The 21,392-nt window shown below is 50.3% G+C and overlaps 2 protein-coding genes across 7 annotated transcripts; one reads left to right on the top strand and one right to left on the bottom strand.

The window, feature by feature from the left end:
- Positions 1–653: 653 nt before the first annotated feature.
- Positions 654–10,828, bottom strand: ATXN2L (ataxin 2 like). Of its 3 annotated transcripts, none has more exons than XM_053471549.1 (23): positions 10,536–10,828; positions 8,883–8,916; positions 8,549–8,605; positions 8,057–8,128; positions 7,711–7,861; positions 7,389–7,510; positions 7,194–7,285; positions 6,852–7,052; positions 6,450–6,628; positions 6,202–6,303; positions 5,871–6,050; positions 4,678–4,764; positions 4,454–4,518; positions 4,081–4,370; positions 3,926–3,995; positions 3,683–3,811; positions 3,466–3,562; positions 3,050–3,228; positions 2,600–2,726; positions 2,394–2,506; positions 1,896–2,105; positions 1,602–1,803; positions 654–1,295 (listed from the first exon to the last, which is right to left on the bottom strand). In XM_053471549.1, the coding sequence occupies exons 1-23, from the start codon at positions 10,673–10,675 to the stop codon at positions 1,246–1,248; spliced, it is 2,949 nt and encodes a 982-aa protein (XP_053327524.1). In that variant the 5' UTR covers positions 10,676–10,828; the 3' UTR covers positions 654–1,245. The 3 variants fall into 3 exon arrangements, with proteins under 3 accessions (XP_053327524.1, XP_053327525.1, XP_053327526.1); XM_053471550.1 differs by having other exon boundaries at positions 3,466–3,535; XM_053471551.1 differs by having other exon boundaries at positions 4,111–4,370.
- Positions 10,829–14,857: 4,029 nt separating this feature from the next.
- SH2B1 (SH2B adaptor protein 1) lies at positions 14,858–21,392 on the top strand. 4 transcript variants are annotated; one of them, XM_053471196.1, is made up of 10 exons: positions 14,858–15,085; positions 16,679–17,535; positions 17,792–17,893; positions 18,247–18,338; positions 18,605–18,711; positions 19,083–19,271; positions 19,419–19,630; positions 19,719–19,890; positions 20,548–20,647; positions 20,901–21,055. In XM_053471196.1, the coding sequence occupies exons 2-10, from the start codon at positions 16,702–16,704 to the stop codon at positions 20,917–20,919; spliced, it is 1,827 nt and encodes a 608-aa protein (XP_053327171.1). In that variant the 5' UTR covers positions 14,858–15,085; positions 16,679–16,701; the 3' UTR covers positions 20,920–21,055. The 4 variants fall into 4 exon arrangements, with proteins under 4 accessions (XP_053327171.1, XP_053327169.1, XP_053327167.1 ...); XM_053471194.1 differs by lacking the exon at positions 20,548–20,647 and having other exon boundaries at positions 16,682–17,535; positions 20,901–21,392; XM_053471192.1 differs by lacking the exon at positions 20,548–20,647 and having other exon boundaries at positions 20,901–21,392.

The following is a 21,392-nucleotide window of genomic DNA, read 5'->3' as shown; positions in this document are numbered from 1 at the left end:
CTTTAAAGTCATGTGACGGACGGACTGTCCCTATAATACCCTTTAAAGTTGCCCCTTCCCCTCCCACACAAGCGTTTCAAAGGGAGCGCTTTCCCTGCCTCTGATTGGCTGATTCATCCACATTCAGCAGCAATAATCATTGGACTACAGCAGTGAGCGTGTGCAGCAGCAGGGCTGCAGCTTGTTTCCTTTAAATTGTATTATTTGAAGAATGGGTATTGGTACCCGCAGAGGGCTGGGGTTACTCGGAGTACTTTAATAGGCAGTATACTGTGGGGAGCGGGGCACTAGGGGCTGTAAGCTGGGCCTTTTTGCTGTTTTGTCGCACACTGGAAGAACCAGACGCCCAGCTGACCGCCCTCCGGTAACAAAATGCCCCACACGGGTCGGGATTCCGCAACCTCCGCGGTTTCTTCTCTACAGCCCCGAGGGGTGACAGCAGCGCAGGTTTTCACGGGACCCTCGCAAACGCTCCAGTAGCCCTTTAATAACGGGGGAGGTCCGAGCGAGAGCGGCCGCAGTGGGAGGGGTCACAAGAAGACCTTTAAAAGCCATGTAAATTTTGGGCCCCCCGGACGCATCAAACCATAGAAGATTCCGCCAATATATAAATATACAGAACGTATAGATCCAGGGAAAAATAAGAAAGAAACTATGGGTTAAAACTTTATTTTTTTTTATTTTTGGGATTTTAAGTTTTTTTGTAGTTTCTTTTTCTTTTCTTTTTTTAAATATTTATTCAATAAAAAGTAAAAGTAGTCCATCACTCCGGGGGGGCGGATGAGCGATGAGGAGGAAGAGGGGGTAATAGCTGAAAACAAAACTGCCTCGGAACAGCCCGATTTCCTTTTATAAATAAAAAATAAAAACGCGGTTTTATTCCAGTCTCTGTAAAACGATGAGAGGCAGGAACCCTCACCCCACAGACCAAACCAAAAAACTAAAAAAGGGGTATCCGCGAGGGGCCGGTAAAAAAAGGACAAAAACTGCCTCATGCTGCAGGACCCAAAAACCCCAGGAGATGCCCTCCGCGGGGCCGTTAGCTCCACTTTTGCCCAGACAGGGCTGTTGAAGCAGGAGACGCGCACATCGACCCCCCCCAGATGTCTTCCAATTCATTTTAGGAAGTCTGCGCATGCCCGGGGTCTGTGTAGATGGCCTCAGGCGGGTTCCGTGGCTCCGGGCAGGTGCTGGGGGGTGGATTGGAAATGTGCCGAGGGGTAGATTCACAGTTTGACGCTAAGCTCAGTTACCGGGGGGGTGGTACGGAAGCTGCTGGGACGGATGAGACTGAACTGCAAAACAAGAACGAGCGTCAATGCAAGAAACGACAGCCGGCCTCGTGCCGAAAGTACAGAGACCGACGGGTATTTCATATATTTATAGAATTTAACTTTGAACAAAAAATAAAAATAACGACCAGGCAGCATGAGCTAAAACCATCATATAAACCCAGGACCCGCCGGCAGATCGGCCCCAGCCAGCCCCCCCATCTACTCTGCCATTTTCTCCTGCTGTAAAGACTGGATCCATATTGAGATCCATTACTCTCTCCTGATCGTTTATCCGGCGCGCACATTCTCCTTCCGTTTGCCGCATACCTTGATGATGCTGTATATAGGTGTACGGCGAGGGGTTGGATACTCCTGTTTGCTGAACTCCAGCCTGTGGGGGTCCGCCGTGCGTCTGGGAGGGGTGCAGGAGCATGACCTGCGTAGGATGGGGGCCGCCAGGATGTGAAGGGTGAGGACCACCAGGGTGGGGAGGAGGGGGTGCTCCGGTTATTCCAGACTGTACATGAGCCTAAAGAACAATCAGAACACGGTAAATATCAGAAATCCGCAGATCCGCGGGAAAGAGCGGCGGGAAGATTAAAATTAAACGCACTGAAGTACCTGAGCCACGTGGGACATGTTGGCGTAGCCGTGCTGGAGCTGCTGGTGGGCATGGATGGCATACACTGCCTGCTGCGGGTACGTGCTTTGCGGGGACTGTGCGGTGGGCCCAGGAGTCATGGACGGCGGAGTGGCCGTTAATGTGGCCGTGTGGTACAAGCTCTGCTGGGGCTGGCCGCTAGCCAGGTGTGGAGGCTGCCCGCCTTGGTGCTAGGAAGAAGAGGAGGACGAGAGGGGACTTTGTTTAGCCGGCTACATTATCGATACGCTGCCAGATAAACAACGAGCCTACAGCGGTAACGAGACGGCCGATAACCGGGCAGAACAAAAGCGGAACCGCTGGAAGAACCCGAACGACAATCTGGAAACCGATCAAAAAAACGACAGCTGCAGAAAGCAGTAAAACCAAGACATTTTTTGGTTCTCTCTGCATATTAAATATTAGTTTGCTTTTTCCCTCGCAGCGAGTCGTGTGGGCCGGTCTCGGACAGCACTCACCTGTACGGGGCTGGGGTTGGCATGCTGGGACTGCTGCTGGTTCTGTGTAGGGGTGCTAGCAGGCTGCGGGTGAAGCTGAGCGGCATGGTGAGAGTATGGCTGATGCACTGTGGCTGCAAGCAAATAATCCCCGTTAGCGTCATTTCCCGCCGCACAGACATGCAACGAACAGCCACCATTAACAATGCGGCGCCGGGGAGACTCACCGTACAGCGTCTGCGGCGCAGGCTGATCCGTGGGGGGGTACTGGCTGTTAGAGGAAGACACCAGGGCTTGGTGATTGCCAGATGTGATCATCCGCGGGTTACCCTGGAGCATCTGTGCGAAGACGGGCTGCAAGTAGAAATACGATCATAACTTATTCAAAATGGGCAAATGAACGAGGAATAATAAAAACCCACCGCTCCGGCCCAGTGGGGTATTCTGGGACAGACCGACTCGGCAGGTCCCAGGAGCTGCATTTCCTAAACCATATAAATAGGGAGCCAGTCAGCCCTCTCGGGCGATCAGCGCCCTGTAAGCTCTGCCGGCCATTAATGGGCTGGTTAAAAGGGGAGATCCCCGATTTCCCCGGACCGGCCTGCTGACATTGTCCCGAGGGGTTAATTTCCTCTTTAAAAGCCAGGAGATGACATCATATTTAAAGTCCAATTCACCTGGGAAGGATAATGTGCCATGGTCTGCATCATGGTTGGCTGCCCCGGGAACTGCTGAGGGCTGTAGATGTAGGGGGAATACGGTGTGGCGGCCACCAGGGGCGGCCCGGCGGCTGCAGCCGCCTGCATCATGGGTGGCGCGGAATTCTGCTGGTCCGAGCGCTGCGGAGGCAGAGATCCTGCAAAAAGCGGACAAAAAGTGAGAAACTCATCACAAGAGACTAATCCCACAGCGAACAAACCCTACATCAGCCGCACTAAATATTACGGATCGCAGAACTAAATATAGCCATTTTCGAGAGTACTTTTGCAAGACTAACGGCAACAAAACCCGCTAAGAATACGGAAGTTTCCAGTACGCGGCGCGGACACCTCTCCCCAGAATCCCCTCGTGTGACGGACGTGGCCGGACTCACCTTTTGGTCTGTATTTCCCCTGCTGTCCAGGAACGGAGCCAGAGACGGGGTACGAATACATCTGAGGAGCCTGGCGGAAACAAGACGGGGCAACCGACTGTTAAAAAGGGCAGCGTGATGTATGTCACTGAACACCATCACCGACACCCCATAGATAATCCACAGAGCTGCGAGCTGCACGCTTTATTTAAACACGGCTGTGGCGCGCGGGACTCACGTGAAGCTGGGGGATGTAGGAGATGTAGGGACTGTACACCCCGCTCTGCCCCGCAGCCAGCATGGGGATCGTGGTGGCAGAGGAATGGTTCCTTGGTCCAGGAGAGGTTGGCGTGCTAGTCGCTTTATTCTGTTAAACCAAGAAAGAGGAAATCACTTTACTGCTGTCCGTTAATATAAAAGCATAAATATTAAACTAGATCTATTACTAGATACTCCATTTACGCGAGATTCAGGTACCTACCACAGCAAGCAGAGGCTTTGAAGGGTTAAACTCCTTAGCGTTGGGATTGAGGGTAGATTTTTTCACCTGTCTAAAAGGCAGAAAGAAGAAAAGAAAATGAGTTAAGAGATCCATTCATATACGCATATCATCCTAGGGGTATCACAGCTCTATACCCCGCGCTCTCTCTTCCGTGGCGCACGTACTCGCACACCGCAGGCTCCTCCTTGCTTTCTGGCAGAGTTTTGCTTGACGGGCTCGGAGCTTCGTCTTGCCGCTCGGAGCTCTCGCACACTCGCTCGTCTTTGGCGTCTCCCGCCGGCTCGGCGACTTTCTGCACCATGTTCAGGGGCTCGGCTACCTCGCACGTCGCCAGATCTGCCGGAGTGACTTTACTGTCCAAGGCGTCTCTCTGCCTCCCCGGGAAGCCGTCGGCGGCGGAATCCGGACCGGCGCTTTCCTGGAGCTAGACAGAGAAGGCAGTTAACGCGACGACATCCACGAGACTCACCGAGCTTCAGGAGACACACAACGGGTCCAGAAACTCACCCGGAACTCGGCACCAAACTTGCGCAGCTCATCCAGCTGAATCCTCTTCTGTTCCGTCTGCAGCACTGCAAACAGGGGGACAAAGTTATAGCAAGAACACGAAGAGCTTTAAGTATATCATCCGAGTATAACTCAACTGCTGGACCACTCAGTGTATCCTCCAGTTAATGTGCCTGCTGGCAAACCTTACGGGGAGGAGGGTAAGGAGCGGAGGCAGCACTCACCTTTACAAGGCTTCACCGTATCAGATGGGGCCGTCGGCTCCGTCGCGCGGCTCGACTCTTTAGAGGCCACAGGAGGCATCTCTTTACCTGAATAACGTGAATTAATCTTTAGAAACGGTTGTTGGGCCAGTTTACATCCATATATATTCCTCAAGCATCACGCTAAAGGCAACCTGAATAAGGTAACCGTCCAACCACACAAATACTTCGCTCCGTGTCATCGGGGAAGGGAATAAAATTGGAGGGAACCCCCCCCTGGGAAACATCAACAGCGTTATTTAGGCGTTATAGGGAATCTAATCCTGTTACCAGCTAATGGTGTTAGCAGATTATATTATACCATGGAAGGGTCTCTCAGATTATTCCACCCCACTGATGGAAGGCTATTACATGAATTTCATAGCAGCAAGACCTGTGATGGTGACAAAGTATGTATTGCATATGGATCCCGCTGGCCGTCCTTGATGTACAAGGGGACGCCTTTTGGTGATAATCGATCCTCCCCCCCTTTTTAAAAACTGCATATTTTGGCCCAGAGCTTCCCAGCCACAAACATAAAGAGACTTGTATAGCACAGGGTTACGCTGGCTTTGTTGCTGGAATTGTAAATTGCTCTTCAGAACATAATCGAGAAAACAGAAATTAACCATCCGCCAGGTGAGATATTCTCTAATCATTACTGGCTTTTAAATAAATAAGTAAATCTGGGTAAATATGGAAAGGCTCAGGCCATTGGGTCGCGCGTGAGACCGGCTTCTTCAGTACCCGGCTAGCGTAATGTTTTTATAAAGATAGCCCGGCTCCGAACCCCCTTCCCAGGCTGCCCTGTCCTCTACCGCTAGCAAAAAGGCCTGGCAGTGGAAAAGCATCAGCAGGATAATGGAAAACACTTTATTGGTATAAATACAGACAAAAATATATATAAACATCTCTATTATTCAATTGACAGGGGTTCCAGTGCAAAAAGTACAGCATTTAACTGTAAATGACCCATTAGCTAATAACACCCAATAAACCGTAAAGTGCATCATCTGTACAAATACTAGTGAAAGGGGCTCGTGATTCCATCTCACTCGCTTCACTCACTAACTCGTTACACCAACAAGACTTTCACAACCGAAAGCGCCAAGGTCAAGATTTTCATTGTTAAAAAAAACGACGAGCCTGCGGCTTCAAACAAGACTTCTTCTCACCTTCCCCGGGTAAGGTTGGGGTCACGCTCTTGGGAGAGGGAGGTTTGGCGGACACGCTGGGCTCTGCCGGTGGCCGAGAGTCAGGAGTGGAAGCCGGAGAGGACGCCGCCACGGCATTCTCCAAGGAAGCGACGGAAGAGGTGGATTTTGGAGAGAGCGGCGAGTAGACACGAGAGGCAGCTGTACCACAGGAGGAAGATAAATAAATAGGGGAAAGCAAGCGTGGCCGCTCGCCGAGGTCCGCTGAACAGCACTGCGACAAACAGCCTCACATTCCCTGAATATACATATTTTCTATAAATTGCACGTCTTCAGCCAGCAAGTAACTCACCTGATGGGGAAGTGGACACCTCTCCAGGGCGGCTGGACGGAGAAGACATAGGCTTTGAGGATCTTATTGGCCTCTGAGTTTTGGGAGACATCCGTGAGGGCCCTGAAAATAAACATTTAAAGTTCACAGTCTGATTTGGGGATCAGTCAGGTGAGCGGACGCTCTAATCTTACACACAAGCGTGCGCCGAAGGATTTCGTTATCTGAGAGTAATACATTGTCTCTAAGTTGAGAAAGCTTTGTCTTACCCCCATTGATGCCTCTCTGCTCCGACACCGGACTGGAGCTGGTATCCGGATAATGCTGAGAAGGTCCACGTGGAGTAATGGATCCCATTCCTGGTCGCCCTCCCCGTGTGGAGCCACTTCTCATTCCACCTCGTGTGCCTTCCCGGACACGTTGAGGAAGGGGAACGTACTTCCCGTCTCTGAAACAGAAGCACCAGTTTACTCACAGAGCTTAAACCAGGAATAAAGTGCCGATAACCGACAGGGTGCAAAGATATTAACAGCCTATAACACCATGACGTGGCGTTAGACCGGGGAACAGACTCATCGTTCGATGTGTGTAACGTGTGCGGGGAGACAGTGTAGACAGAGAACTGGTGTGCAACGCATCACTAAAAGGAGGACACAGGTTGGCCGACTGACCTGGAGCCCAGACTAGGACTGTCGCGGTCAGAGTTTGGCCGTATGACAGCGCTGTGCTTCTCCTCCTCCGTCTTGCAGTCATCGTTCTCTATGGCAATCCGCTGCCGGTACTGAGGACTGGACTCGATTTCTCTGGCTAGCTGGGTCGCCCGTGCTTCCCGCTGCCGGTACTCGTCAGTGTTATCTTTCTCTAGAGGGACCCTGTCAAAAAGAAGAAAATGAACAGGAGATCATGAAACCCTTTAGTAACAAGAAAAAAAAACAAAGACATAGCAGTCACAAAGGCAGAAAGGAGACAAACACGATACCATCTCCATTAAAGGCCTACTTGGCCAAACTCACGTGTAAGAAGACAGGCTGCTGTCATAGGTGGTCTTCACACCATAATTGTCTTCGTTGAATTTGAACATATCATTCGGATCCCAGCCATTGGACTGTAATGCAGAGAAAGTTGTTTTTTTAAGAAAAGGAACCAAGAGCTTTCATCAGACCAAGCAGGAGGCTGCAAATCCTCCGAGAACACGGAGCTGCACGTACCATGTCCGAGTCCAGGTCATAATCATCAGTGTTTTCCCCGCCGTCCCAGCGCATAAGAACCTTTTCTTTGTGTTCTCCGTTCACTTTGGAGCTCGTGGCGATGGCGGAATCAGTAAATTTATCTAAAGATGGGACAGGAGAAGAACCAGTCAGATCCAACCGGCAGGGCACCGATGCCTGTGTGCAAACAGGTTACCCTTCTATTTTAATAGGCGACATAACAGGACATCAGAGAAGCGGCTTTTACACGGAAGACGCAAAGCCCTCCTGCCAGAGACCCCCGCCGCGAAGGAGAAGGCGCTACACGCGATATCTCACGTACCTTTCGTAGCATAGTTGAAGTCTACATTGCGGAAGTGAACGAGCGTGACGTCGGAGTGTTTGAAAATCATGGTGTCCACGATGTCCTCTCGTTTCGGACCCACGACCTGGTCGTTTGTCTTCTTGTGTACGGCATCAACAGCCAGTTCAAACTGTGAGATAACACGTCGTATTATATTCCTAGGTTAGCTACACCACCTCCACAAACCAGCAGCCATCTAATGCATGTTAACTACGTGAGGAACAATCCATGTCATTGAAGCGGTTGTTTTTTGTACTCCGTTACCAAAAATCTCACTAAAAAGGTAAAAAAAAAAAATGTGAAACCAAAAAAGGGAGAAACTTACCTTGGAACTTAAGGTTTTGAAAATCCCCTGATAAACGCCACCATTTTTCACCTTCACGTCACACGTGGAGCCCTTTAACAAAAAACAAAACCCTTTTATGCAGCCGCGCCGATACGGCTCGCATCTTCATCGCATTCAGAAAGTTGCAGGACCGGAATAAAAGTTTGTACAGCCGAGGAGCCAAACCCCCCCCCCAAATAGAAACCTCATTCCACGGGCAGGAGGCGCATCCAGAAGCCATCGCTTCCCATCACCATCCCGAAACAGCAAAAAAGTTTTAGGAAGTTTTTTCCTTGTGCAAGAGACTCTCCATACCTTCATGTCAATGGGAACAGCTACGCTGCCTGCGAACATTAGCCTGGAAGGACTTGCGCAGCACATTTAGGGGGGTCAGTAATAAAGGTCCATTTATGATTTATGATTTTCTAGGCTTCGGAAACCACTTGGCGATCGGAAAGAGTGAAGGATCAAGAATCACAGCTTCATACTCACCACAACAGCAGTTAAAAAATGCAGCATGCGGGAATTGTTATAAACTCCTTCGAACACCTAGAAGAAGAAAAAACATAAAAAATACACGTTCATTTCATCGGTTAGACCTAAACTGCAATAACAGGCAGTGAGAAGATGAACCACCAAGAGCTGTTACTTTGATGAGATGAGATAGTATCACATGAATTAATGTTCGCATTCCGCTGCTTCCAGATCAATTAATCAGAGGGCAGCTGCAGCCGGGGGCAAAACCCAATTACTGCCCTTCCCAGAACTGCCCTTCCTGCTCAGCCCAATACAATCATCACAGCGGGACGCGCGCCGGATGACTTACCGGAGGCTGGAGTCCTTTCACGATGCTTCTGCCCCTAAAACAAAGAGAGAATGAACGTTAATGAGAGACGAGGCACCGCGCTAGCTTTCCACGTACGCGAGTCGGGCTCATACGGACAGGTTCTGCGCATGTTCTTGTCATGATATGTTATGTATTACAAGCCGCATATAACTATGTAACGGGGGTCTGGTCTATCCTCGATGTCGCTTTACATCATGAAAACCCAACCCCAGTGAGCTTCTGTGCCAGATCAGCACCGGCTCAATGCTGGTAAAACCAGCTGGTGTTGCTCTTTCATGATGAATAGTGAGGCTCTCGATTTAGTGAATAGACCCCCTTATGTACATCAGCGTTTTTGCTCTAAGTGGATCAAGCTCAGCGCTATGAGAATTTAGGCATAAGAATTAGAAGCGAGCCGGCTCGGGCTCCCCACGGCTGGAATTTCTGTCTCCGATATAAGAATCAATGAAGAAAAAAAATGTAAGGACCTGAACCATACAATGGGTGGGGGGCATGAGAAGGTATACAGTGCATGGGATAGGCATACGGCTCCTGAATCTAAGACAAGCCGGGGGCCGGCGGGGTCTGAGTTTCTATGTTATACATGAAGTACAGCAGCTGCTTTGGGTTTATAAAGCAGTTGTTACAATAAAAAGCATTCTTATGGAGTACTAAAGCATAGCTGGGCCTCGTTACCACGACAACCCCTCCGACACACACGTCTACAACCCCATTAGACGGGCATCACCCCAGGAACCCCACTGGCCCTGCAAGAAAACCCCCACACGTGGGAAGCCTCTGCATCCTATAAACACGACACGTCCATGAGAAGAAACGTTAGAACAAGTGGCCATAATCTAACAGAGGGTCAGATACTTAGAAGAAACAGAAGTTTTACTTAACAGAGAGAAGTTGAAAAGTGGGATAGCTCCCCAGCAGAAGTGGTAGAGAATAACCAGCATGGGAACGTAAAAAACATGCATGGGATAGACATAAGGCTGCTGAGACAAGCCCAACAACTAAGGTTTGAGTCTTATTAGAAACAGGCTACCAGACGGGGGCCGAATGGGCCGATCTGCCGGCAAGTTCTATGCGAATGGTATAAACACTGACCAAAATAAAACGTACAGATATGCCTATATGGAAGCCACCTGAGGCAGCAGATAAGAACCAGGCTGCTTGGTCCTTGGTTTACATTATGTCTGCCCCATGAAACACCCCACAGGGCATCAGGGTGATTCCATCCCAGTTTGACCAGTAAGGCTGGCTGTACATCACTGGTTTAAACGCCTGGGTCCCCCACTCGGAGACAAAGAGGTTTGACAAGCTGTGTATGTCACACACCCCAATAACCCCAGCATCTCTAACCAGGAAGGAGCTGGCAGCCAATACGCGGCAGCCCCGCCCACATCACCGGGAGGCTCGTGTAGCTGCACAGAGCGCATGCGTACAGCCGGTAACGGGAAAGCCCGGGGAATAAGGGGGAAGCCAAAGGAAAGCACCTCACGTGACCGTAGCCATAGGACTACGCCCCTACCGGAACCCTTGATTGGCTAGTACACCGTCAATCAACCCGCGGGATGCAACCGGCTCTCCAACCTCCCTTGCAGGTCCTCCTCCCATTCCCGTAGCCCAGGCCACACAGACTCTCACCTGCCGGCTCCGCCACGCTCCTGGCCCCGGCTTCCAGCAGAAGGGAGGCTACCGTTGGGGCTCCCAGGGGAGCCGTTTCCGGGCACTGCCATGACGGCTGGTTTGCGGCTTGACGGTGCCGGTTGTTGCTGCTTCAGCATGTCCCGAGGGAAACTCCAAGACCCTGGACCGGACGAGCAGCCGGACACGGTTCGGGTCCCTCCGGGGGCGCAAGGGTTGCAGGCGAAGTCACCGAGGCAAAGTAGCGGCTCTGCGGGCTAATAATGGAGGAAAAGCGGCGCGCGCTCCGACCCTCTCTAACCGCTGCCGCGAGACACTGCGCGTGGCCAGGCAAGGGGACGAAAGGAGCCAATAGGAGGAGCCGACGAAAACAGGTGGGACCAGCGCGGCCCAATGAGCGAAGACGGGACTGCCGTTGGCCAATGAGCTGATGCGGGATCGCAGGCGACCAATCAACGGAGTGGGAAGAGGCTCGTGCGCTTCTGCCGCTGACCCTTCGTCTAGTCAAGTCTACCTTGGGCGCGCGATACAGAGGAGGGTGGGGTCACAGCCCGCAGAAAAAAAACGACCAATAGACTGCGCCTCAAGCGAAGGAGCGCGCATTGAAGCCTGCCAATCAAGGGAGCGCTACCGTATGAGGAAGGGGCGGGGACTCTGCTGCGGGTGCACGAGCCCCTACCTGGCAGAGCGCGCACATTATATGCTCGTGTATACTACGCGCTGGCGGTGTGTGCTGCTATGTCAGGGCTTATCGGAGCTAACATGGCCTCCTGTGCTGATACTACCCGTTATGCGTCATTTTATTCTGCTAGCTTCAACTCTTCCACTCCGCTCTCTTTCTGCAAATACGTGACGTCACGGCCGCCATGCCAGCCTGGCGCAATCCCGCCTACGTTTGGGATCACTCCGCGTTTCACACAAACCAGTATCCTTCCGCTCTGAGGCTAATGAGTCCCCTGCGCTTGCAGCCAGCCTTTAATCTATCGCAGTGCTTTCTGTATTCCGGTATAAAAAACGGGAATTAAATGAAAAGATTCGGTGTAATGATATTTCTAGACAAACTTGCTTCATCAAAATGCAGATAATTAACACCCAAAGCCCTTAATGACATCACTATAGTGCGTCACATTACCTTGTTGTGCTATGAGCTGATGTCATGGCGTAGCACTGGTCACCGTGGCCTGCAGTGATGTAATGTTCATTGCGTTACTAATAATGTAAATAACGTATAGATTCCTTATTTTTTTTTTCTTTTCCTAGGGGTCAGGGCAGCATTCACCCTTGAGATGAAAGCTGGTTTGGGCCGGTTTTGGAAGGATGACCGGATCCAGCCCGGAGCGGGCCAATGGAAGGGGCGTGAAGCGGGATCTGGTTTGTTGACCTTGAAATATCGAAAACCGAGACGTTCTTGGAGGAAAATAAATCTCGTGTCTCAGCTGACCTCACACACCAGCGACCAATCAGATCCCAGGTCAACGAGACGCGGCCGTATCGGTCCAGAATGTATTCTCACGGCAGAACCCAACTGAGTGGCGGTGGCCGGAATGTACCTCGCTGTACAGTTTTGTGAGCCTAAAAGATTGTAAGCTCACAAGACCAGGTCGCTCTTCTCCTTCTGTACCAGCCCCAACATGCTCACATTATTCATCTTCATGCTATTATCAACCCCTCCTTACTGTAACAGCGCCACGGCATGTGCTGGCGCTCTTTAAATAAAAAGTAATAATGTGTGTAAATTGCAGGTGAATTAACCATTCGAATACCAGTCCATGTTCACCCTATTACTTTTATTTTCTAGTTATTTTAAAAAGAAATGGTCACAGGAGGCCAAATGGAGGCGTCGTATTAGCCGTGGAAAGAAAGGCCTCGGAGGCTGACGGTCTCTTCGGGAATATCGCGCCCCGGTGACCCCGATCTGCGGATTTCTCGCCCACAATGTTGTCTTGGATGCAGGGAGGGATCCCCAATTTATAAGCACTCTCTCCAGTTCATACTCGCCTCTGATGTCACATTCTATGGAAATCATCATCTATACTGGAAAACGCGTTTAAATAAAGAGATCAAAGGAATCTGAAAAAGCGTTCTTTTTAGATGCAGTGAGATCGGTCCCTTTCCCGGAATCTACCGGCTTCACCTACTAGATACAGCCGCACCCTCATCTGAGACGCCAAGTTCTGTCTGCCCAGCATGTCTTCTGATGGTAGAGACCCAGAACCTGCCGGCAGATCGGCCCCCATCGGCCCATCTAGACTTCCCGTTTCTCCTGTTGTAAAGACTCAAATCAGTCGTTGGTCTCGTCTTAGATTCAGGAGCCGTATGTCTATCCCATGCATGTTTAATCCCCTCACTGTATTACCCTTTACCACCTCTGCTGGTAGGCTGCTCCATTCATCAACCGACCTCTAAGGAAAGTAAAACTTCTTTACATCCTATCTAAGCCTCTATGTGGGTAAATGTTTCTATCCCATCCTCTCTCTCTATCTCTCTTCTTCCCTCCAAGCTTTATGATTGGCTCCAGCGCGATAATCCTTTTCAGACTTTGATCGCAGTCAATTATGAGACTTCTTGTCCAGAACCACCGACTGATCTACGAGATTCCAAGCGAGCAAACGGGTTTACATTTTCCATTATTTAGATGGAATATCAAGCATCTAAAGTACTCAGAATCCAGATAGAAACATTTAAATACATAAAGTACAGGAGGGAATATATTTCAAAGGAGGAGAAACGTTACAACAAGAGACCGGAAACTAACACTAGAGAGTCAGAGGCCGAGATGGAATGGAAGAAAGTTTTACTTTAATGAGAGGGTGGTAGATAAGTGGAACATCCTCCCAGCAGAAGTGGTAGAGAGTATTAAACATGCATGGGATAGACAGACGGCTCCTGAATCTAAGACAAGACCAACGGCTGATTAGGGTTTTAATGAGGTTTGAAGCACATGAAGTGGAGACGTTGTTACATTGAGCCGTCGCTCACTATTGTCTTTGTCCTCAGGCTTTGATGTAATTCACACATCTTTCATAGCGGCGCGGTACAAAGTCACGTGACCTCTGCCCTTTAAAACCAACAGCTCTGATCTGACTTTACGACTTTGCTTCTTCAGAGGCTTATGACAAAGGTCAACGCGTGGCTCGGCGACTGATAAACTCACCGGAGGTCATGCAACTGTTGTGGATTGGACCGTTCCATAGGTTGCTATGGCGATAAGACCATTTTTTTATTATTATTTTAGCACCAGAATCACTTTTTACAGAAGCTCCTGCTAGTATGATTAGCTTCCTGACTCCACCGGGGCTTTAATTAGCCAAGTGTTCTTGAATAGGTTCCAGGTAAGACCTCTCTAGAACAGAGAAGGTGTCCTGGGGAGCTCTTCCATGGGTTGTTGATAATAATCGCGTGGAAGACCACTGGCATCATACCAGCGGTGGTCTCTATGGAGGGCACTGCTCTTTACAGGTATCTTATGAGCCCTTCCTATCAGTGTTATTCAGACACAAGAAATGGATTTATGCTAAACGGGAGAAGAACGCTCTGCCATCACGGCGCCAACGTCTGTTAAACATTCTCAATAAGCTGTCCCAGAGATGCTTGGTACAAAAGTATTATACTTATTCACATAGCTTTATATAAACTATACTAGGGCTGTGGGGGCCACCTGTGTCCAAGCAGAAAGAACGTCTTTAAGTAATACATAAGGAGTCAGGGAAGCTGCATGTGCACAGGTGAGATTACTGCCCCTCCCAGGGCATGCTGGGCGCACCAAACACAGAATGGAGGAGTAGCATGGCTGCCAGAAACGCTCTGCGCGCCACCAACTGCGGCTCTATGGTACGTGCGGCGCTCTGGCCTTGTTTACATGCTACCTCGCTGGTGCTCGTGGTGACGTCACGCAGACCGCGCAGGCGCCTCACTGTCGAGGCCGCAGCCCCAGAAACGCGACTGAAACGAGTTAGTCAACAAGAGGGACCCGGAGCCCGTGACCGCGGGGCTACAGAGAACCCCAGACAGGGCGGGTCCTACCTAGGGGCCAGGGTGCGGCCACACATCGGGGGAGCAGCCAAACGGGGAGAACCGTGGCTCTTGAGACCCCGTAGGGGCCCCTCACTCACCGAAGGGGTGCAGTATACACTGTACGGTTGACCGTCTGGGGCCTCCGTGACAGAGATTCCCACTAACCCAGAGAGGTCCTGCTAGACAGCAATTTAAAGGCTCTAATCCCAGGGGCCCCTAGTAAGGGACACCATAGGATCCTGTGGGGCAACATCCTAGCTTTTAATGAGGGATTCAGAGGACTGAACGCCTAAGTAGCCCCTGAAACAGAGGCATTTAATGCAATAAATCCTTGACCTCAGGTGTCTGGTGATATTAAGACCCCGCCTGGCCTAGATCAAAGTCCACGGGGCAATAAACCAGTCTGTGAGGGGGTCCCGCAGGAAGGCTGGGGCCACAACCCAGAAGGATTACCCACAGCCAGGGGCCGTATCCTGGGGGCCCTGCGCAGAGAGTGCCCGGGACAGGATGGGGAGAAGCCAAGGGGATCCAGAGAGGTAAACATTTCATGGCTGCCCGCTTGTTTACTCTGTTCTTTACAAGTTGTTTCTGTTACATATTGATCAGTAATATTTTACTATATTTATCATTAATGCAGCTAATGTGTCATAGCAAACCGCATCGCACACAGTTTTTCCCTAAAAATAATTTTTTTTCTATAATAATTATATACCACTTCTTCTGTCCTGTCTAGATGGCGCTCTATAAATCAATAAATAATAATAATATATATATATTTCACACACGTTAGGTACGGAGCCTTTTAATTGATTATATAATATATTATATAAATGGCTATTTGTGACTATTTGTGACTTTTATCGGTCATTTTATTTTTAGCAAGTAGCGGTCGCGCAGTTCACCATCAGATATACAATATAAGTTCAGGGTGTGGGTTATATTTTAGGGTCCGTCTGCCGGGGGGCTGCCTGTCGACTCGGCAAATAATTCTTAGTAAACCCGCAAGAATAGAGATGGACACGATGTAAGATTATCCGGTGACTCACACCGCGGACTCCGCCTCTCAATGGTTAAAAGGGGCGGGGATCTCGGTGTACACATCAGATTGCATGCCTGCTTTGACACAGGTAGAGTGATCACAAAGATGTGTATAATCTGGGTTGCATTGGGTGGTCTTTCTATATAAGTGGAACAGCCTCCCAGCAGAGGTGGTAGAGGGTAATACAGTGAGGGTTTTAAACATGCCTGGGATAGACATACGGCTCCTGAATCTAAGACGAGACCAACGACTGATTAAGGTTTGAGTCTTTACAGCAGGAGAAACGGGCGACTAGACGGGGGCCGGATGGGGCCGATCTGCCAGCTGGTTCTGTGTTTCTAGTAAGTTGGGCCAAAGTCATGCAGGCGCCTTGTAGGTTTCCTGAAAAATACAAATCACGAGCCTCCGCTTTTCTCTGTGTTATTAAGGATCGTACCGGATACGTTGTATCTCTCGCTTTGCCACGTTGTCGTTTTGTGCCGGGAGGTTACAGTGTAACGCGACGAACTTGCTACACAGTATTATTATTTGTCATTCCTTGTGAGATTATTATGCTTTGGTATTTCTACGTATAATAATCTCACAAGGAATGAAAAATAATCAATCTGGAAAACACCTTAAGTGAAAATATAAAAAAATAAATTGCAATCGAAACCAAACATTCAAGTAAGGAGTTAAATCAGAAATAAAGAGCGAGACCTTCAGAGATAACGTAAATAAAATTCAAACGGCTTCAGTACAGTCAGGCACGTCGGTGTCTACTTACTAACGTATATAGGAGATATCACAGGGGGTTAAATGTCTCGCTGTCCTCTGTATGTGTTAAATATTCGAAGAGCCGATGGAAATATCTACCAGGTTTATTGAAATGTTGTAAATAAAGCAAAAAAAAAAATACAATATAAAAATGAATTTCTAATAATTATATTGTAAGCTTGCGAGCCCGGCACTCGTTATCTTGCGTATCTGTTCTTCTCAGGCTGTCACGTCTGGTTTTGTCGGAACCCGTAGAATGTGGGGACTGTAAGAAGCGCTGCGGGAATTGTCGGCGCTATAGAAGTAATAATCTATATATTTCCCTTCCTTACAGCAGCTGATCCAGCCGGCACCCCCATGATGAATGGCAGCTTTCTCCCGGAGGCCTCCTCCTCCTCGTCCCCATCGCCCAACTGGAAGGAGTTCTGCGAGATCCACGCGCACGCTGCTGCCTTGGACTTTGCCCATAGATTCCGGGCTTTTCTGAGTGAAAACCCGCAGTACGCCACACCGGGGGCCGAGAGCAGCTTTTCGCGGCGTTTTGCTGAGCATTTTGTGGAGCACTTTGAGACCGAGGTGAACAAGACCCAAGCTCCGGATGGCCCTTCTCCCACCCGCTGCAGCATCGCGCCTTTCACCGGAGCGCAGGCTTCCAATAGGGACCTGTCTGAAACATGCAGTGACTCTTCGCTGGCGTCGCCCGTAGAGACGCAGCCCCGGCAGGACTCCTCTGGCATCACCTCCGGCCTGTCCAGTAGCCAGTCCCACAGCTCTGAAGACGTTTCTACATCTTCGGCGACGGCCAAGCCGCGTCTGAAGAAACGATTCTCCTTGCGCAACGTGAGTCGGAGCGTGCGGGGGAGCGTCCGCGGGATCCTGCAGTGGAAAAGCTCCGCAGAATCTCCCACCGAGGAGACCTCCGGGGGGACCAACAGCAACTGCAACTCTTCAGCCAGCCGCGTCGGAGGAGAGAGGTGGACTCACAGGTTTGAGAAGCTACGGCTGAGCAGACCACCCACCCCTAGAGCCGAGCCGAAGGATGTGAAACGCGAAGGGGTTCTGAACTATGTGTTGGCCGAAGAGGTCAACAGTAGCAGCCGGGCACGATGGCAGAAGTGCCGCCTAATCCTGCGCAAGGCTGCCAACGATGAGGGTGAAGGATACGTCATGGAGTTTTACATTCCTCCCAAGGTGAGAAACATGATTGATTAGTAGGGGATTACATCCTGATATTTTATATATATATATGTATAATATTATACACACATACACTTACAAGCTTTATTGATAATTGTGACAGACTGGTTTTATGTCGCTGTCCTTATTCCACCAGTGAACCATAAGCCTCTGCAGTCAATATTGCCACCTGGCCTCTTTATTAATAGACGGAACCCATTATCCTTCGTTTATAGAGCCGTTCAACCTGTTTCAAAAATTCTTGTTCCAGGCCACCAAGCCACGGGTCTGCTTTCCGTGCTCGTCCATCTTGGATGTCCGGACCACAACTCCCCTGGAGATGCCAGACAAGGAAAACACGTTTGTGTTGAAGGTAAAATGCCGCGTTGGGGATAGTAAGCGTTCAGCACGGAGATAACGTCGGCCACCGTTTGTTATGTAACCTGCTGCAAAAACAGCAACAATTGTCTTGCTAAGGCCTGGACGCTTTGCATATACTAAGATGGACCGGTTTCATTAATGTTAAGGACGTTTGACATTTTATTTAATGTTTGTTTCAGGGTTTTTTTTAAATTTATTTATTTTTTATCAAAAAAATGGTGCCAAAACTAAGACAATAATTTAAAGTTTGCCAGGAAAGCATGGGGATGACCTGGCTGGGGAAGAGGGGCTTTCTCTCCGCTCTCCTGTAACTTACCTCGTGTTTGTTTTTTCCCGTCTGGACAGACTGACAATTTCTCGGAATATATTCTTGAGTCCGTTGACTCTCTGCAGATGAAGTCTTGGCTCTCTGACATACAGGACTGCATGACCTCTAGGTGAGCAGCTCGTCCTGCCCCTCTCCTCCTCCTCCATCACCCGTAGATCTGTCCTATGGAGAACCCGGTTGGTAATGAAGTCTTGGCCGCGTTTCCATGAAGCTACAGGTCCTGTATGTTTGTGGCAACGGACACCTTCTGTCATATTTAACCTGATGATTGTGGGGTTTGCGTTTTTTGAGATTATGTTCCGTGGGTCTCTCGCGGTTTCTCCCTTCGCTTGTACCCTGGCTTATCCTTCACTCATCTGTCATTTTGCTTTACAGGGTTGTGCCCGATGCTGTAGATCTCCCTCATATAAACCATTCAGAAAGCATGCCCAGCCGGGACCTACCTCTTTTACCCACGGAGAGCAACGAACAGCTCTGTCAAGGTACCGGTCGCTGGGTTTTCCCGTCTTGGCTTATAGATCCTCCGTGAATTCTTTGTGTCCAGAAAGGGTCGGCGCATTTGGTTTAGAAAGTTTGTCATCCAGCATTATTACCATTATTTGTGGCCTCTGTCATCCGTAGAACGTCAATGAACATGCGGAATGCAGATAAAAATACTGATTTGTGTGAAACATTAATATAATCTGAATACAAAAAAATTATTGATAATTTGATATTTTCCTCAACCTGGGACCTCAGTGTTTTTATATTATAAAGCCCGTAGAGGCCACCGGCAGGAGGAATTGGGCTGGTTTGGCTGATAGCGGGTTTAACACAGCTTCCTCGCGGCTAAACTCGGTCCCTCTCTGTTCAGGAGCTTATGGCGGGTTGTCGGAGCGTCCGTCGGCTTCCATCTCCCCCAGCTCTGTCTCCATGACGCCCTCGCATTTTGATTCCATGGAGCTCCTGCCCCCAGAGCTGCCTCCTCGAGCCCCCATCGATGAAGCAGAGAGGCTTCCGAATGCCACCGGCGCCCCTTTTCCAGATACACCTGACACGGCAGGTAGGATGGCAGCGGTTAGGTATCAGATTCCGTTTGTTACGGGGAGCTGCTTTAGGTCGTCTTCCTCCCCGGATTAAGATTAATAAGTGTTGTGTTCTCGTGCCCAAGCGCCTGAAGTGGTTTCCTGAGCTGCCCTTCTCTCCTCAGCTTCATTCCTGTTCCAAGGTGAGCCGGACCCAGCGGATGTGGAGCACCCTCTCTCCGAGTACCAGTGGTTTCACGGCACTTTGTCCCGGCTGAAGGCCGCACAGCTTGTGTTGGCAGGTGGCACCAGTAGCCACGGGGTCTTCTTAGTTCGGCAAAGTGAGACGCGGCGCGGGGAGTACGTGCTGACCTTTAACTTCCAAGGGAAAGCCAAGGTGAGCCCGGGTTTGCTGCCGTGCTCTTCTACCTGTTTGTCTTCTGCTGCCACCTCCAAAGCTCCTCATGATCTTTGTCCTTCTGCAGCACCTCCGCCTGTCCCTGAATGACGAGGGCCAGTGCCGCGTCCAGCATCTCTGGTTCCAGACCATTTTTGACATGCTGGAACACTTCCGTGTGCACCCCATCCCTCTGGAATCGGGGGGCTCCAGCGACGTAACGCTTATCAGTTATGTGGTGTCTTCTCAGCGGCTGCATGGTGAGAACTTTTGGGGAACTTTAAGGTGCCTTTCAGTTGTTTCTGGCGGGAGAATGATCAGGATGAGCGCGGGGGGGGCTGGGGGTTGTGTTCTGGAAAGGGTGAAGATGTCGATGCCTTATTTCTTCTCTTAAAAAATAATCCAGAAGCTTTGCCCAGGTAATTTACTGCCCCCCCATTGTCATCTCCAAAAGCTTCCGCCTTCCAAGATTGAGCTAGAGAGACGGTAAAAGAACCAGGTCGGCGTCGTGGGCGATTCCTGATACTTTATGTATCCACGAGCTTTAAATGTTTGGGACCTTTTTCTTGTTTTCTTTAACCAAAAGCTGCATTTATATATATTTTTTTTTTATTGTTTGGTGGTATTTTTTGCATCGCTAATGTTTGTTTAAATGGCGTTCGCATGCTGTTGGCCCTCCTTGTATGTTTAGCGGCGCCCCCATTTAATGAGGAAGTTAATGACTGTAACGCCAGGACAGGACCTCCTGGTAATGAGTTTGTTTTCTTTGGAAGAACCGAGGATCGCGGAGAAGATGCCGGTGGGGTTACCTCGCGGGCCTTGACACCTCCGGCCATTTTTGTCCGTCTCCCCCCAAATCTGCCATGCCCTTTCACCCCACCCTCTTCTCTGATTGGCCCCCCGTCTGTTCTTTGCAGGCCGAGACAGGGCTGACAGTAGAACGACCGTGTGTGAGGTTCCTCACCGCATCCCAGACTCACCATCAAACCCCATCTCCATTGGAGCGAATGACTGTATGTAAGTGCTGCCTTTAACCACTCATGCCCCATACGCGCTCCCTGTCACGGTCCCTCCCGCCGAGTGCGTCGTCCCTGGAAGGTGAGAATCGGGATGGAATAAGGGGCGTCCCGACGTGGAATCCATGCCCCCTGCCACCTATGCTATCAGGCAGTATGGATAGATGGGGGGGGAGTGAGCCATGATTTTCTCTGAATGTATAGGACCCTATAAAGAGTCTAAATACTGTTGTTGCTCCTGTTCCTTCTTGCAGAGGCAGCCAGCAGCCGTAATCCGCCCCCTTTGCCCCCGCACCCTTTATCGCGGCACCACAGTATGGAGGGGACCCAGCAGCACCCCTGGTACCAGCTCAGCTCCTCCCCTCCGGATGAACCCCAAGTGAGCAGACCCCCGCCGGAGCCGCCAGCCGCTCAGCACGAAGACGGGGAAACGCCGGTCGACGAGCAGGTCGAGGCCGCGATCCGTCTTCAGCAGCTGCAGCCAGGGGGCGCCGGCGCGGAGGACTCCGGCGACGCCAGCAGCGCAGCTTCTCGGGCCAGAGCTGTGAACAACCAGTATTCGTTTGTGTGATCGGACGCGGCCCACGGTGACGAACCAGCGGAGATTCGCCTCCCGCCATTCCTCCTCCTCCGGTGTTTGCGCTAAACCTGCTTTACCTGAGTATTTGTTGCCCGCTTTTACATGCCAAGGCTTGGCGCATCATGGTACACTACATGCCAGCAAGACTGGCCTTTTAAACGGCACC

The sequence above is a fragment of the Spea bombifrons genome, chromosome 7 (genome assembly GCF_027358695.1).
Source record: "Spea bombifrons isolate aSpeBom1 chromosome 7, aSpeBom1.2.pri, whole genome shotgun sequence".
NCBI classification, from domain to species: domain Eukaryota; kingdom Metazoa; phylum Chordata; class Amphibia; order Anura; family Pelobatidae; genus Spea; species Spea bombifrons.
Note: the sequence above shows the minus strand (reverse complement) of the source record. Positions and strands in the feature narration are given on the sequence as shown.